At 40.6% G+C, this 15184-nt stretch overlaps 1 protein-coding gene across 1 annotated transcript in view; it reads left to right on the top strand.

The window, feature by feature from the left end:
• The first annotated feature begins 3519 nt into the window (after positions 1 to 3519).
• LOC136885011 (putative uncharacterized protein DDB_G0271606) overlaps positions 3520 to 15184 on the top strand; it is a 64044-nt gene continuing 52379 nt past the window's right edge. Inside the window, exon 1 of the mRNA XM_067157392.2 lies at positions 3520 to 3559. Coding sequence (XP_067013493.2) covers positions 3538 to 3559 — 22 coding nt within the window. The 5' untranslated portion in view covers positions 3520 to 3537. The remainder of the gene's footprint in view (positions 3560 to 15184) is intronic.

Below are 15184 nucleotides of genomic sequence, written 5' to 3'. Positions count from 1 at the left end.
TCGAACGTGGGGGAAGGACCCAGCTATCCTATTGGTTTCTCACTGGAATTATCCAACATTCGGGAAACTTATTTGTGATCCCATATTTTCCATAACAAATATGAATACCACGCAGCGAAACTGTCAGCTCCTCGTAACAGAAATCACTCGTGAGTACAACTGCTGATATACAGCGACGAAGGTGAAATGAGGATCGCATTTTCTCAGGCTCACAGAAGGACCCATAAAGCTCATATAAATAGGGTAATTATCTGCTGAGAGAACAGTTCCGGTAACTTTTGTACCCAGTTTAGTTGTACGGTTGGTAATGCGTGAGAAGTCTGGAGAAAACACGAGAAAGACAGAGAGAAATATAGAATTCACCTTCACAGCGTAGAAGGCGGTGTCAACTAAATTTTCACGCAGTCTTTGTGGGTATAATTATCGTAGCCCATCAAGGCATTTCCTGGCAGGACCTAGTGTTTACAGTGCACTATGTCTTCTGGTATGGGCTAGAGCAATTTTGTTACCTTCATAGATCTGTCTCAGTCTTATCCTTGGCTTTGACAACATGAAAGTGACTGAGGTATGAGCGATGCTAGTATGCAGCCAGTCCCTGTTATGAATGGTGTGAAAATATCGCTCATAGGGTCGGGTCTTAGGAGATCAATGAGTCCTGCGCACTGGGAAGCGAACAGTCACTCTATCCGTCACACTACACGCCTTAAAGGCAGGCGAATGAAGACGCAATTAGTGAACTGGGAGGTGACCTTTAGATACAAGTAAGAGAACAACAAACTTCGTGGTCCTTAAGGTACAAATGATGGAACTGTAAAGTAGAATATCGCTGATTATTTAGATACGAGCAATGTAGAAAATAATAAGTAGAACACTGTGATTATTTAACACAAATATTAGAACTCGTAAATGTCATTGTATTTGTTTAGGAATCGAAGTTCCCTTCTGCTCAAAATAACTGAACAGTCTACGGGTTGGGGAACGTTATTAGTGTCTTAAGACGAAGCAACGAATTACAAAGTTCGTGTTCTATAGTGTGCAAATAATGGAACTGTTAGAAAGGAAATTTCGTCATTTAAAAAATACATTTTTACCGGAAGTGTTAAGTAGAAAATTAATGGTTATTTAGGTGCAAATAATGAACATTTAAGTAGAAGAGTTGGTGCAGATAAACAGAATATTATTAAATATATTTAATCATATTTATTGCAGAAATATTGACACTGTTACGTAATATATTTGGTGATGTTTGGCGCAATAATATTGGCAATTTTAAATACATATTTAGTGATATTTAGTGTAATTAGTGCATTTAGTGCATCAGCGGGTCATGCGAAAATAATAGAACTGTTAAATTATATTTGTGGTCACTACTGAGCTCTTAACTCCGTGACTCTGATATACCAGTTTGAACCAATCACAGCTACTTATAGCCGCAATTTTATCGTTTTAGGTTTACTGCTTTAATTTCATTACACGAACGCGCGCTTGCACTGAAACTTGAGCTGTATTCAGGAATACACAAGCCGCACATCGCCAAATAGACAGTCTGCGTTCCAGAGAATTTAAATGGAAAGATAAAACATTACATAAAGCTGCAGCGAGACCAGGAGATATCCAAGTCAGAACACGAATACCTAGGTCTTTATTTAATTTTGTTGTCAATCTTGAGATTATCACTAGATAAATACTGGAATTTTCGTCATGCCACTACAGATAATTACATTCCTATGACCTCTGACACAACCCCTTGTTTTCTAAAGTGCTTTTACTGAGACCGAGTTTATCCCATCCCAGACATTCTAATATTTATAACTTATAAATTTCATTTTGGGTTACGTATTGACGTATAACTTCGATGAACTAAGTTCATAAATGTAATTTATTATAAATTTTCACCTATTCAACACTTAATCATAATAATTATATTAAAATCGTCTTCAACATCTAGGACCACTTCAACTGACAACATCAACACCAGGAGCTGGAAGACAGGAAGCTCCTTTACCAAGATTTTCAACCAGTGGTACGAATTTCCTCAGGTCCCATATTGACAGCCAAAAAAACATATATTCTTAAACACAAGAGTGGGAGCATTTTGGAACTCCTTCTAGCACCTTTGACCGGCCTCCACCACAACATGCCGGAGAAGACAGGCGCAGTGAACGAGCCCGCGCACTTGTGCTTTAGCGATGAGCGAGACATTGATGTTTCAAGCGGACGGTGCACGTCAACAGGGATGTGACAGAGGGGCCGTGCCCATGGCGTCAAGTTGCTGGACACAGATAGGTCTTACGGCGAGGATGGGATAGGAAAAGGCTAGGAATGTGAAGGACGCGGCCGTGACCTTAATTAAGGTACAGCCCCAGCATTTGCCTGGTGTGAAAATGGAAAACCACGGAGAACCATCCTCAGGGCTGCCGACAGTGGGGTTCGAACCCACTATCTGCCGAATACTGGATACTGGCCGCACTTATGCGACTGCAGCTATCGATCTCGGTGCTGGATTTGTTGGTGTGCCCGGCGTGTCTACAAGACGTGGCCATGAAACACGACGTCAGAATTGTGGTCGGAAGAAGATCCTGAATGAGAGGGAACGGGGACGCGTTTGAGATCCTGAATGAGAGGGAACGGGGACGCGTTTGAGATCCTGAATGAGAGGGAACGGGGACGCGTTTCACGGCTTGTGAATCAAAGTACACAAAAATTCGTAAGTCTGCCATTAACCCTTAAACATGATGTTTGAGGTCATCTACACTGTTGTATACATTCTGCATTACGCTAACCACTGAAGACGCCAGGCCGTCCACACTGATGTATGGAGGGCTGCATTACGCTAACCACTGAAGACGCCAGGCCGTCCACACTGATGTATGGAGTTCTGCATTACGCTAACCACTGAAGACGCCAGGCCGTCCACACTGATGTATGGAGGGCTGCATTACGCTAACCACTGAAGACGCCAGGCCGTCCACACTGATGTATGGAGGGCTGCATTACGCTAACCACTGAAGACGCCAGGCCGTCCACACTGATGTATGGAGGGCTGCATTACGCTAACCACTGAAGACGCCAGGCCGTCCACACTGATGTATGGAGGGCTGCATTACGCTAACCACTGAAGACGCCAGGCCGTCCACACTGATGTATGGAGGGCTGCATTACGCTAACCACTGAAGACGCCAGGCCGTCCACACTGATGTATGGAGGGCTGCATTACGCTAACCACTGAAGACGCCAGGCCGTCCACACTGGTGTATGGAGGGCTGCATTACGCTAACCACTGAAGACGCCAGGCCGTCCACACTGATGTATGGAGGGCTGCAATACGCTAACGCTTGAAGACGCCAGGCCGTCCACACTGGTGTATGGAGGGCTGTGCGATCGCGTCACTGAGCTCATGTGTGGACCGCGCCCTGCTGCCCCCCTCTCTCCAAGGAAGGCCTTTCTCTTCTCAGCTCTCATTCTATAAAGCGAGGCTGGAGACCTCGGCCGAGCCACAGACAAGTGTTGCGGTGAAAACATTACACAGCCGGCAAGATGTGGTGGCTTCTGGTGGCAGGTAGGTGTGTTCTGGCTTCCGGAGGGTTTTGTGCTATAATCTGCGTGTGAAATGTTGTATTACTTTAAACGGGCTTCAATGAATCAAGTGGATTAGTCAGTGATTTTTCTTAAATTCATCGAAATACACGGATTAGGAGCGGGATGACTTCAGTTTCTAATCATTTCCGAGTGGTTCCGGCTTCGAATTTCGTCGACATTGGGTGGAATATTCGCGAGATTCATGGTGTTGCGGTGGGAGCGCCTTCGGTTTTAAAACTCCAGGCCGGTCCGAGTGGCTCAGACGGTTCGGGAGCTGGCCTTCTGACCCCAACTTAGCAGGTTTGATGCTCGCTCAGTCCGGCGGTATTTGAAGTTGCTCAAATATGTCAACCTCGTGTCGGTAGATTTACTGGCAAGTAAAAAAACTCTTGCAGGACAACATTCTATCACCTGTGCGTCTCTGAAAACGGTTAAAGTAGTTAATGGGGCGTACAATACCCCAGGACCAAAGAATTAGAACCAGAAGGGTTGAACTAATATTTAAATACATAATAACATTTACTCGCGATAAATGTGGTATGATTACTTGAGACTTACAAAGCTTCGTTACTATAATACGCATATATGAATTTATTAACGGTAAGCCAGGGAGTTCCAAGTAGGTAATATGAAGTACAATTATATATATATTTCAGTTTCCTAAGTACTAAATAATTTAGATGAAAGAAATATTTTGTTAGGTGAAATTCATTATATATATACATAAATTAATATATTCATTATCTGGTCAATGTTTTCCTTTATCAGAGACTACCAAGTGAGAAAAAGGCTAAGCAGTGTGTTTTTCGGGATCAGAGGCACAGTAACTCCAGTTCTGCGCGGAAATCGAACCACGGAGACTAGAAATATAATTTTAAAAATATAAAGAGCTTTGGTCTGGATCAGACGCAGGATTAACTTGGAGAGAAATCAGTGAGAACGCTACTCGGCTATCATGCCCCATGGTGAAAACGTTTACATTAAATAACACGCAGACTAGGGTAGGAAAAGTGCCTTCGGGGGCGAAGATCAGCCCTTTAACATCGACGACGCTGAAATGAAATGAAATGAAATGACGTACGGCTTTTAGCGCCGGGAGTGTCCGAGGACAAGTTCGCTCGCCAGATGGAGGTCCTTTGATTTGAATCCCGTAGGCGACCTGGGCGTCGTCATGAGGGTGAACACGACATATACACCCAGCTCCCGTGCCATCGAAATTAACCAATTATGGTTAAAATTCCCGACCCTAGCGGGAATCGAACACGGCACCCCTGTGACCAATGCCAGCTCTCTAACCAGTTAGCCATGGAGCCGAACACTGAGGTGGTATTTATGTTTATAATAAGATATAGTAGGTGAATAATAATAATAATAATAATAATAATAATAATAATAATAATAATAATAATAATAATAATATTGAAATTTTATATATCCCTTTTCTGTATTTACCGTACAGGAATTTCTATCACGCAGTGGGCACACGTTCCAAAGGCCCAAGCCCCTGCGTTTTATGCAAACACCCGAACGGAAGTGTTGAGGGGTACAGGAAGTTCGTTGAAAAGACTGGAACCCACCCCATGCATCCTCTACTACCCCTAACAATAAATGTAAACATGGTAACTGAGTAGCGGATTGTCACAAAGGTGGTCTTGCTTTGAATCCATGCCAATGAATATACCTCGCGTTTCTCTGATGTGATTAGGTGCCTCCCCCGTCATGATTATGATCTTGATATCAACAGACACGCAATAATAATAATAATAATAATAATAATAATAATAATAATAATAATAATTTTTATTTGTAACTTATCAAAATATATTTGCAAATGTTAAGTAGGATATTATACAATATCTTTGCAATTATTTACACCTGTAAAGTACTTAATGTGCTTATTTGCTGGTGAAGTTGTATAATATTTTTATACATTGTTGCAATCCTTACTGTTTACAATATTAATAAGTGTTGCACATTTCTATTACCATAATTAGTGTGATCATTTCGTGCTGTGTTCTACGGTTTATCAATCCCCGAATGTATCATTCAAAACACGCAAATCTGTTACATTTTTCATTCATGGGCAAATATTTCAACTGTAATTTTATTCTCTACGATCTATATTTCTAGTTGACATTTTGTTCTCAAGCGTGAATAATAATAATAATAATAATAATAATAATAATAATAATAATAATAATAATAATAATAATAATAATAATAATTTTCTCATTTCGCCTTTATCCCCTACACTATGGTGGCTTCGTGTTTGCAATCTGTGACACACACGCACACTCGATAAAGTTTTATGATCGGATGCCCTTCCTGACGCCAGACCTATTTGGAGAGATATACTGACTATTGCATGTTTCTGTGGTGGTTGGTAGCGTGGTGTTGGTATGAGGAGGAATGTATTGGAACAACACAAATACGCGTTCCCCCGAATGAGAAGAATTAACAATATATGGTTAATATCCTCGATCCCAGCGGGAGTCTACCCACGACCCTCTGAACTGAAATCTACAAGGCTGATTATTATTCAGCCATGGAGATGGATAATAATAATAATAATAATAATAATAATAATAATAATAATAATAATAATAATAATAATAATAATAATTCAACATGTGATTTGTGTGTTGTTTCGTATTCCACTCCATTATCCCGTCAAATCATTGAACCCGCGTGCTGGTCATCATTGTTAAAGTGTGAAGTTTAAATGGTCTGACACCGGTTCGAGTCCTGTTGGTCCAAAGAGTTTCACTTTCATAATGTTGGCTGGCAGGGCAGGACAGGTAGTGGCATAGATTGCGTGCGAGAATTCTCTATTCAGTTCGAAACATTGCTCAGTGTGGGTGTTTAGACGTTAAGTCTTGAGCAGACCTGCTGGTGTTAGGCTATGTGCCGGCACTTGGTTTCACCCTCTCCATTCCATATATCATGCCATTCATTTTATCAGATTGACCTCTCTGTTGAGGTTGACGTCAGGAAGGCCATCCTGTCGTAAAACTCGCTGCGAAGATTCATCCTGGCCTGGGTGCGTATGAACGCTGTAGACAGGTCTGAAAATGATTCGGGGCTTTTGGCACGTAATCTGACGATTAGAAACTGTACTTTCTAACGTCTGTTATTTGTCCCTTTTTTATCTGTACCGAGATAGATGACTTGATACAAGATTAAAATAATGCTTGGAAATGTTTGTGTGAAAAGGTAGCATTTAGTGAGTCCTGGCCAGGTCTGGGTCAGCAACCGGCTGTGGATATTTCTTGTATTCACCTGCTTTCGGAGCAGGCCAAAACTAGATGTAGCTTCCCCGCTAGTCTGGGCCTCATTTACGGCTGTGACAGTGTGGTATGCTGCAACAGCATTTTCTGGCTCAACGAGGAAAGCATCTCACTCCTCGTCTTCACCAGTACGCCTCATTTTGACGCGACCATCGGTTTCTCAGCGTAAACTTTGATGGTGATGTTTGAGGATCGAAGCAACCTTCGGGCCCATGATCTAACATTCAGGGCCAAAAACGTCAAGTTCATGGATGATTCAGAAGCTTACATGCCAGCCCTGCTGTTATGAATGAAATAAACTTTCATGGGACTCCATGAACTACAGTACTGTCATCTGTCAGGACAACAAGGTCCCAGGCACTACTTCCTTAATAATACATATTACACTCCTTTCTGCTCTGGATACTGGCAAACATGTGGGAACAATGACAGGAGGGTACTCGGAATGAGCAGATAAAGGTTTTGTTAGCAATTAACTCTGGATAAGAGCTGGATTCTGTAGTGGAGTCATGTGAGGCGAATGGAGGAGGATAGGATAACCAGGAGAATAATGGACTCGGCCACGGAGGGTAAGAGAAGTAGAGGGAGACGAAGATCAGATGGTTCGACTCTAATCAATTAGTTAATTTTATTTTAAAAACATGAGCTGTAGATGTTAAGGAATCGTCGAAGCTAGTTGTTAATCGAGGAATAATATTGATAATAATAACAATAATAATATATTTTTACGTCAAATTAACTACTTCCTTTGATGTATTCGAAGAATGGAAGAAGAAAATAGCAGATGGTTGGTTGATAGTATAAGGATAGATGCGAGTTATGAGAAAACTATGTGGGTGACAGGATTACACAGAGACCTGCCCTAGGGCAGAACACTAATGAACAGTCTCTTCTCTTTTCGTCCAGTGTCCAAGCGAATCGTGTTTTCTTTCCTGATTACCTTTAATAGTTCTCCTTCTCAACGACTCCTCACTTCTCACTTTCTGTACCCATTTTATCCCCTCCATCCTCTTCGAAATCCACATCTCAAATGATTCCCGTCTCCTTTATTCCTGTTCCCTTGACTGTCCGTATAATGGCACTCTCCATATAAAACACTTTACAATTTTCTTCCTCAGGTCCCTGTTCATACACCCAAGGAGATATATTTATATAAACTAAGAGTTCGTATTCCCTTAGAAGGCATAAGTATCAGTTACTACTGTTAGCAAACAAAGTCATCTCTGCATGAGCCATGAAGGCACTTGGTGAGGTAGAGTGCTTAGCTCTACGCCTGGCCGCCTCTGTCCCCAGGAATTAACCTGGTACTCAAAACTAATTCCGTGGCCTTACAGCACTGAAATGTCTTGGCCTACCAAGCGACCGCTACCTAGCCGGAGGGCCTCGTGACGCAGGATCAGTACGACGAGTCCTCTCGGCCATTATCCTTGTTCTTCTAGACCGCGGCTTGTCATCTCTCAGTCAGATAATTCCTCAACTGTAATCACGTTGGCACTTCAGAAAATCCCTAACCTGCTTGGGAATCGAACTCGGTGTTCCGAGTGAGAGGCAGACACGCTATCCATAGATCGAGTGAATTAATCAGGGAAGAGACTTTTGAAACTGAATGGTTCGAAACGAATTGCGGTGGCTTATGTACTATAAATAATTTCCTCGATCCATTATTTATTACATACTTCCTTCTTTTTCCCTCCATATTTATGCCTTCTGGGCACAGTACGGAAAGGCATGATTTCTTTAAAAAATTCCCTAAATCCCGAAAACGACTATTTTTACGTAATTGTTGTTACTGTGATCGTAGTTATGAAGCACTGGCCTTATGAGGAATATAAACCACACAAATTTTCATTTCAAATATCCCTTGTGCACTGGCCTGAATTCGAACCTCCGCTGCCATGGAAACAACCTAGATACAATGCTTCTTGGTGATCACAACTCCCTCCAGAGTAATTAACAAAACTGTAGAATAAGGTAAGAATTTGAAGAGGGTCTTCCCAAATTTATAGAGGCCGTATTCTAGGCACTTGTCTTTTGGTTTCGAGTCAACATTTAGGATGAAATGTGAAGCGAAAGGATTGTTGGTAACTTATTTTAAGGTAGATAATGTCATTTCACCTCAAGTTTGCTAAAAAAGGAGGGAAAGCCATAGTAATAATGACACTGAACTCTGGTAGTAAAAATTGTCCATCATGAAGTTTAAAATATCCACCATTGTTGAAAGTACTGTTTTACAGAATCTAGGAATTAGAGAAAGGAAGCAAGTAAAAGCAGAATTTTCACATATACAGAAGTATACTTCGCTGATGAATTGGATGCCCTTAGGTAAAATGTGAAGCAATGAATATATTAAGAATCATAATAACAGCACATTCATTGAGAAGGATAATAAAATTATGGAAGTGTAAATTTTGATGTATGTAAAAACTAAGGTGCTACACTGATTTTATAATGATGGTGCAGTAATGTTTTCTTAGAGCCAGTATATTGAACTCCGTGGAAAAATTCGCCATCATCAAGTTTAAAATATGTATTTATGCTCGACGATGCCGAAATATAAATATTATATGCTTAAAAACTGAAACTTAATGAGGTTCATTATAGTTCAAGTTTCATTATGATACAGGTTCTCCACCAATAAGAGTTCAGATTTTCATTGTGATTGGTCAATTAGCTAAGGATACCATCGCACCTGGGCTCAACGCACTAGGTTCACACTTGTTTCCAAAATATCGGACACACATATTAACACCTCCAATATTCCACAACCACATGGCACCACCAACTGTATTTGGAATAAAGCTAGCTTATGATAACCTTCTAACAAAGCTTTGAAAACATGACATTGTCAAGGTCTCTGACCCACTCACGGAAAATCAATAACCCAGCGCATGCGCTCTGCGCAGTAAACTCAACTGTCTTTTAGATCTCGACAGAAATTTATGAATATTTAGAAAATAGAGTTATAATTATCGTCGAGCATAAACAGTCGTATGCAACTCGCCTATAATGTACTATTTTGCATAAAGTATTCTAATGGTAGGAATTACATTTTGGAAGAAAGTACTCTCTGCATGGCAGAAAACGAAAGAATTCTGTGTCATTTCGCGGCATTCAGCTACAGCCACTTTCTTACGAGGTATGATGGCATGACAATAAACAATTCTTTTACATTAAATTGAATGTCAGTGACAACAATGCATATTCTTCCCAGCATACGGCAGTGTTATCTTAAGGAGAACATTCTTCCCACACTTCACATTGTTACCAGTGGAAGGTTTTACGGTACAAGGATTTTAGGAACTTCCTCGGCATACCTAAGATTCTAGAATTCCTTCCATCTGCTTACACTAGGGATATTATTTTGTTTGTAGCTACGATGACTTTAGAACGTAACTTTCTCGTAATTAGCGTTGCAGAAAAATGCGTTGAACTTACACATTGCGATAAGTCAGTGGCGAGAGATGCTCTGTTTCAGCGTCTACGACAGCGTCTGAATTACGAAATACGCTGAGGCTATGAACTATCTGCAAGGCCAGGTTTTTAACCTTGTATTAAAGGAAGTGGTTAAGTGTAGGCAGGGTAGGAAAGGTGTATGAGTGAAGGTGGGGGCATGCCACACGGTCCTTACAGCTGGCACGAATGATGTTTATCGACAGAAAACTAAGGAGAGATAGACTTTTCTAGAAAGTTGATGGCGAAATGGACGATCAAGACCAATGAAACGGTGAGAGGAAATAGTTAAATCTGACCTTCTGAGAAGAGCATGGCGTAACTGTCAGCTAGCGGGACTGTTCAAGTCGTATTTTAAATTAGGACCGAGCTTGCGGATGTTTTAAACATTGCTCTCTGACTCCTGGCAATATCGGCAAAACACCAAACGTTTCTGTGAAGCAGTCTTGTGTGTTATAACCGAGTCTCTTTATATTCGATCGTTCATGTCTCATGTGCAATGTGTTCCTTCAGGTGAATCCCTTGTTTGACGTAGAACGACAAGTACAAAAACATGCGAGTCAATGTTGACTTTCCGTTTAACTCTACCAGATAGCAGAGAAACCGGATCTCTGTTGGCTGATCTATGACCGAGTTTATTAACTAGTTGGATAAACATGAAGTGTATAATGAGATATCTCTAATATTCCGCCATCGAAAGACATGAAGTGTGGAAAATACTTTACTCTACCTTTCAAAAATCGCAATACGTTTGAACCAGGATCCGGGGGTCGGCTCTCTTCCACCGAACCTCAGAAGGATGTGTGACGATGATAGCAATGATTTCGAACCTAGGAGGAACATACGTTTTGACATAAACACGTCTTAGAAATGTTGTGTCATTTAACAAATGTTGTAACCTAGCGACGTGCAGGCTGTGCCTTCTCTTTGTTTCTGTGCTGTTCTTGCGGCTCGAAATAACTCTCTAGACATTTTGAAGGTACAAGTTCTGATATTTTGTAACCAGAATATTCTCTTCCGACCAACACTTCTCTTGCCAGATATCTTTAATTGAAGAAGAGACTGTAGAAGCTGTTATCTACTTTCATTGCTCAAGGTATCGAACCTTCCTCGTTTTCATGGTGATAAATACTTCCTTGTGGTTTTTTATTTCATTGAGACATACATACATGTTCATTATAGACTGTTATGCCTTTCAGAATTCAGTCTGCAAGTCTCTGTGAATTTATAAACAATCCTCTATTTGTAACTAGTTCCGTGGCCTCGTTCACTTCTCTACTCTTTTATCTCCAAACCGTTAGAAACTGAGCCTAACACTCTTACCTTCGACAACGGAGTTAATTATTTTCCTTAGTAACCTATTCTCCTCCATTCGCCTCACATTGCCCCACAACCCAAGGTCTGTTTATGCGTACAGCTTCATCCATCAAGTTCATTCCTAGCTTAGCCTTTATCTTCTCATTCCGAGTTCTCTCCTGCCATTGTTCCCACCTGTTTGTACGAGCAATCATTCTGGCTACTTTCATATCTGTTACTTCTAGCTTTTACTCCCGTAAATCAAAGTTAGTCTGAAAAAATACTGATGTAAAGATAGTTTCGTCTGGGTGCTCACTTCCCTGTTACAGAATACTGTTGTTCGCAACTGCGAGCTCACTCCATTAGCTTTACTGCACCTTGACTCCATCTCACGTACTATGTTTCATCCTGGGAGAACACATCCTGAATACTTGAAATTTTCTACCTTGTTCCAGCTTCGAATCCCCAATCTGACATGCAGTCCTCTCGGGTTTCTTACCTATTGACATCAATTTAGTCTTGGAAAGACTAATTTACGTAACAGGCTAATTGCACCTATTTCCTTGAGAACCTCAACATTTGTCCACGGCACCCTAAACATCCTTCTCTACAGCCACATCGCAAAAGACTCCAATCGACTCTGTGAGTGGTTTGATAACGCACAGCAGCGCACAATCTGACCTTTGTAGTCAATGCTAATCCATGATTTTTGAATATTATTCTGTGCAGCTTTGACCACATTCTGGCAATTTCGCGACGATGCAAAGGACATAAGCCTTGACATTTTATCCTCATGAACTGTCCTGTACAAAATGAATCCCTTTGGCTACGGCGACGGTAATTTCCGTTCAGTCAAGAAAGGTATCCTTGGCAGCGAGCCTTGAAAGGCTGAGTAATTAAGCTTTTCATTTTATTTCAAGAATCGGAGAAGGGCAGTCTTCAGGTGGAGAGAGGCGGCGACCACTGGCAGGCTTCAGTGAAGTCTTCTGCGGGAAGGTCACACTCACATGTTCCGCGTTCTGTATTTGCATACTCGAGGGTCGAACCCGATATAGAATATTAATTTATGATGACATGAAACTGAATATAATAGAGGGCGTGATTAGTGAACTGTTGGAATTCCACGAACGACGTGGATCCTTGGATGGAATTGTCACCGGAAGTTTCAGGGGTATCATTTGCTCGTACAAACGCAGGCAGCTTTTCTTGGCGATGGGTAAAGTTCAGGATTGGGAACTTAGCAGCCGTGGCATTCATTATTTTAAGGACTGGTGTGAAAATGGGACACCACGGAAATCATCTTCACCTTGGAACCACAATGCACAGCGAATTTTCTGGGTACGTAAAATGTCCATCGAGATCTTTTGTGGATGGTGGGACGTAGAAGTTCGTAAGTCCGCACTCATCGTAAGTAGCATGCCTTCCAAAAATTCAAGTGGCGGTGGTGCTTATTGTTTTAAGAGGAAACCTTTCTCATCCCCCAGGAATTCACCTCGAAGCGAAATATCAATCAATCAATCAATCAATCAATCAATCAATCAATCAATCAATCAATCAATCAATCAATCAATCAATCAATCAATCAATCAATCAATCAATCAATCAATCAATCAATCAATCAATCAATCAATCAATCAATCAATCAATCAATCAATCAATCAATCAATCAATCAATCAATCAATCAATCAATCAATCAATCAATCAATCAATCAATCAATCAATCAATCAATCAATCAATCAATCAATCAATCAATCAATCAATCAATCAATCAATCAATCAATCAATCAATCAATCAATCAATCAATCAATCAATCAATCAATCAATCAATCAATCAATCAATCAATCAATCAATCAATCAATCAATCAATCAATCAATCAATCAATCAATCAATCAATCAATCAATCAATCAATCAATCAATCAATCAATCAATCAATCAATCAATCAATCAATCAATCAATCAATCAATCAATCAATCAATCAATCAATCAATCAATCAATCAATCAATCAATCAATCAATCAATCAATCAATCAATCAATCAATCACCTCTGCTCGGCTGGCAGATTGCTTGTTGTCTTTCCTTAAATTATTTCCAAGAACTTGGACTCTCCGTTGGTAAATTACTCCAACCATCGTCGCTCAGATTATCTCGCAGGATATTTTCCTGTCGATACGAAATAAGGAGGCGAATGAGTTTGTCGTGCGGTTAGGGTCACAGCCCTGAGCGTGCATTCCGGAAATACAGGGTTTGAATCCCCACCGCCGGCAGCTCTGAAGATTGTTTTCTGTGGTTTGCCATTTTCTCACCAGCCAAATTCTGAGGCTGTACCTTAATTAAACTTACGGTCGCTTGCTTCGCACTCCTAGACCATCATCGCCATAAGACTTATCTGTGGTTGTAAAGCAAATTATAAAAATAACTTAAAAATAAATAAATTATGCACTGACTTTGAGATTATGACTGTGAAATCGAAATTTGTTCATTGACGTTGGCAGCTAAAACTATGTCAACATCAGTGATAGTTCATAGGAAATTAGTGACATACTTTTCAAACGTCTCGTGTTCTCACCGCGTGTTGATGTCTCCACTGGTGTAGGTCTGCTTATTGATGTTAAGGAAGGATTATATTTACGGAAAATATAAATATCCCATAACATTAATTATGTCAATGATACCCATACTAATGATACTCTTAACATTTCTTGTTTTAGTTACGACCTTATTGTGTTAGAGAGCGACTTCCTTCAACAAGTTCAAAACAACAAGATGACTAAACAGTTTACTTTCTAACATTTGTTGTGTAACAGCATGCCGAGACCGCTCCTCTCTCGGGATCTTGATAATAGATTGGTTCTTCTTCTTCTTAGTAGTATTCTCTACTCGTATGTCCTTCTTTGTTGAATGTTAGTAATGTTCTTCCATTCTGAACTAATGATCTCTTTCACTCCAGTAGTCGCGTTCAAACTGGGCGTCTTTTCTTTCTTCGTAATCAGTTTATCCCATCCCTTTTGTATCTACGTTCCTATTCAGAATCTTTTTTTCGTTCTTAATCTCTTTATCTCAGCATTCTCCTATTCCTACTCTAACAATTTTCATCTTGTCAGCCCTGTAAATATAGTGTATACATTTCATCTCATGTTGATCTAAATTCACGTACGGATACATGGCTGAATGGTTAGCGTGCTGGCCTTTAGTCACACGGGTTCTGGGTTCGATTCCTTCAGGGTCCAGAATTTTAAACACAACTGGTTAATTTCGCTGGCGCAGGGGCTGGGTGTACGTGTCGTCTTCATCATCATTATATCATCCTCATCACGACGCGCAGGTCGCCTACGGGAGTCAAATCAAAAGACCTGCATCAGGCGATCCGAACTTGTTCTCGGACACTCCCGGCACTAAAAGCCCCGCGCCATTTCAACATTACCTAAATTCATTATTTCCGAACCGTTTCCCTTCCTTAACCTCTTATATGTGTTTGCTTACTTATATCTTCACAAATAATTCTAACTTCACTGTTAACTGTGCATTCTTGTAGCCCCATTGTTCTTTTTCAGAACTTATTACCTA

The sequence above is a fragment of the Anabrus simplex genome, chromosome 13 (assembly GCF_040414725.1).
Source record: "Anabrus simplex isolate iqAnaSimp1 chromosome 13, ASM4041472v1, whole genome shotgun sequence".
NCBI classification, from domain to species: Eukaryota; Metazoa; Arthropoda; class Insecta; order Orthoptera; family Tettigoniidae; genus Anabrus; species Anabrus simplex.
The sequence above is the reverse complement of the archived record's forward strand: the minus strand, read 5'-3'. Positions and strand labels throughout refer to the sequence as shown.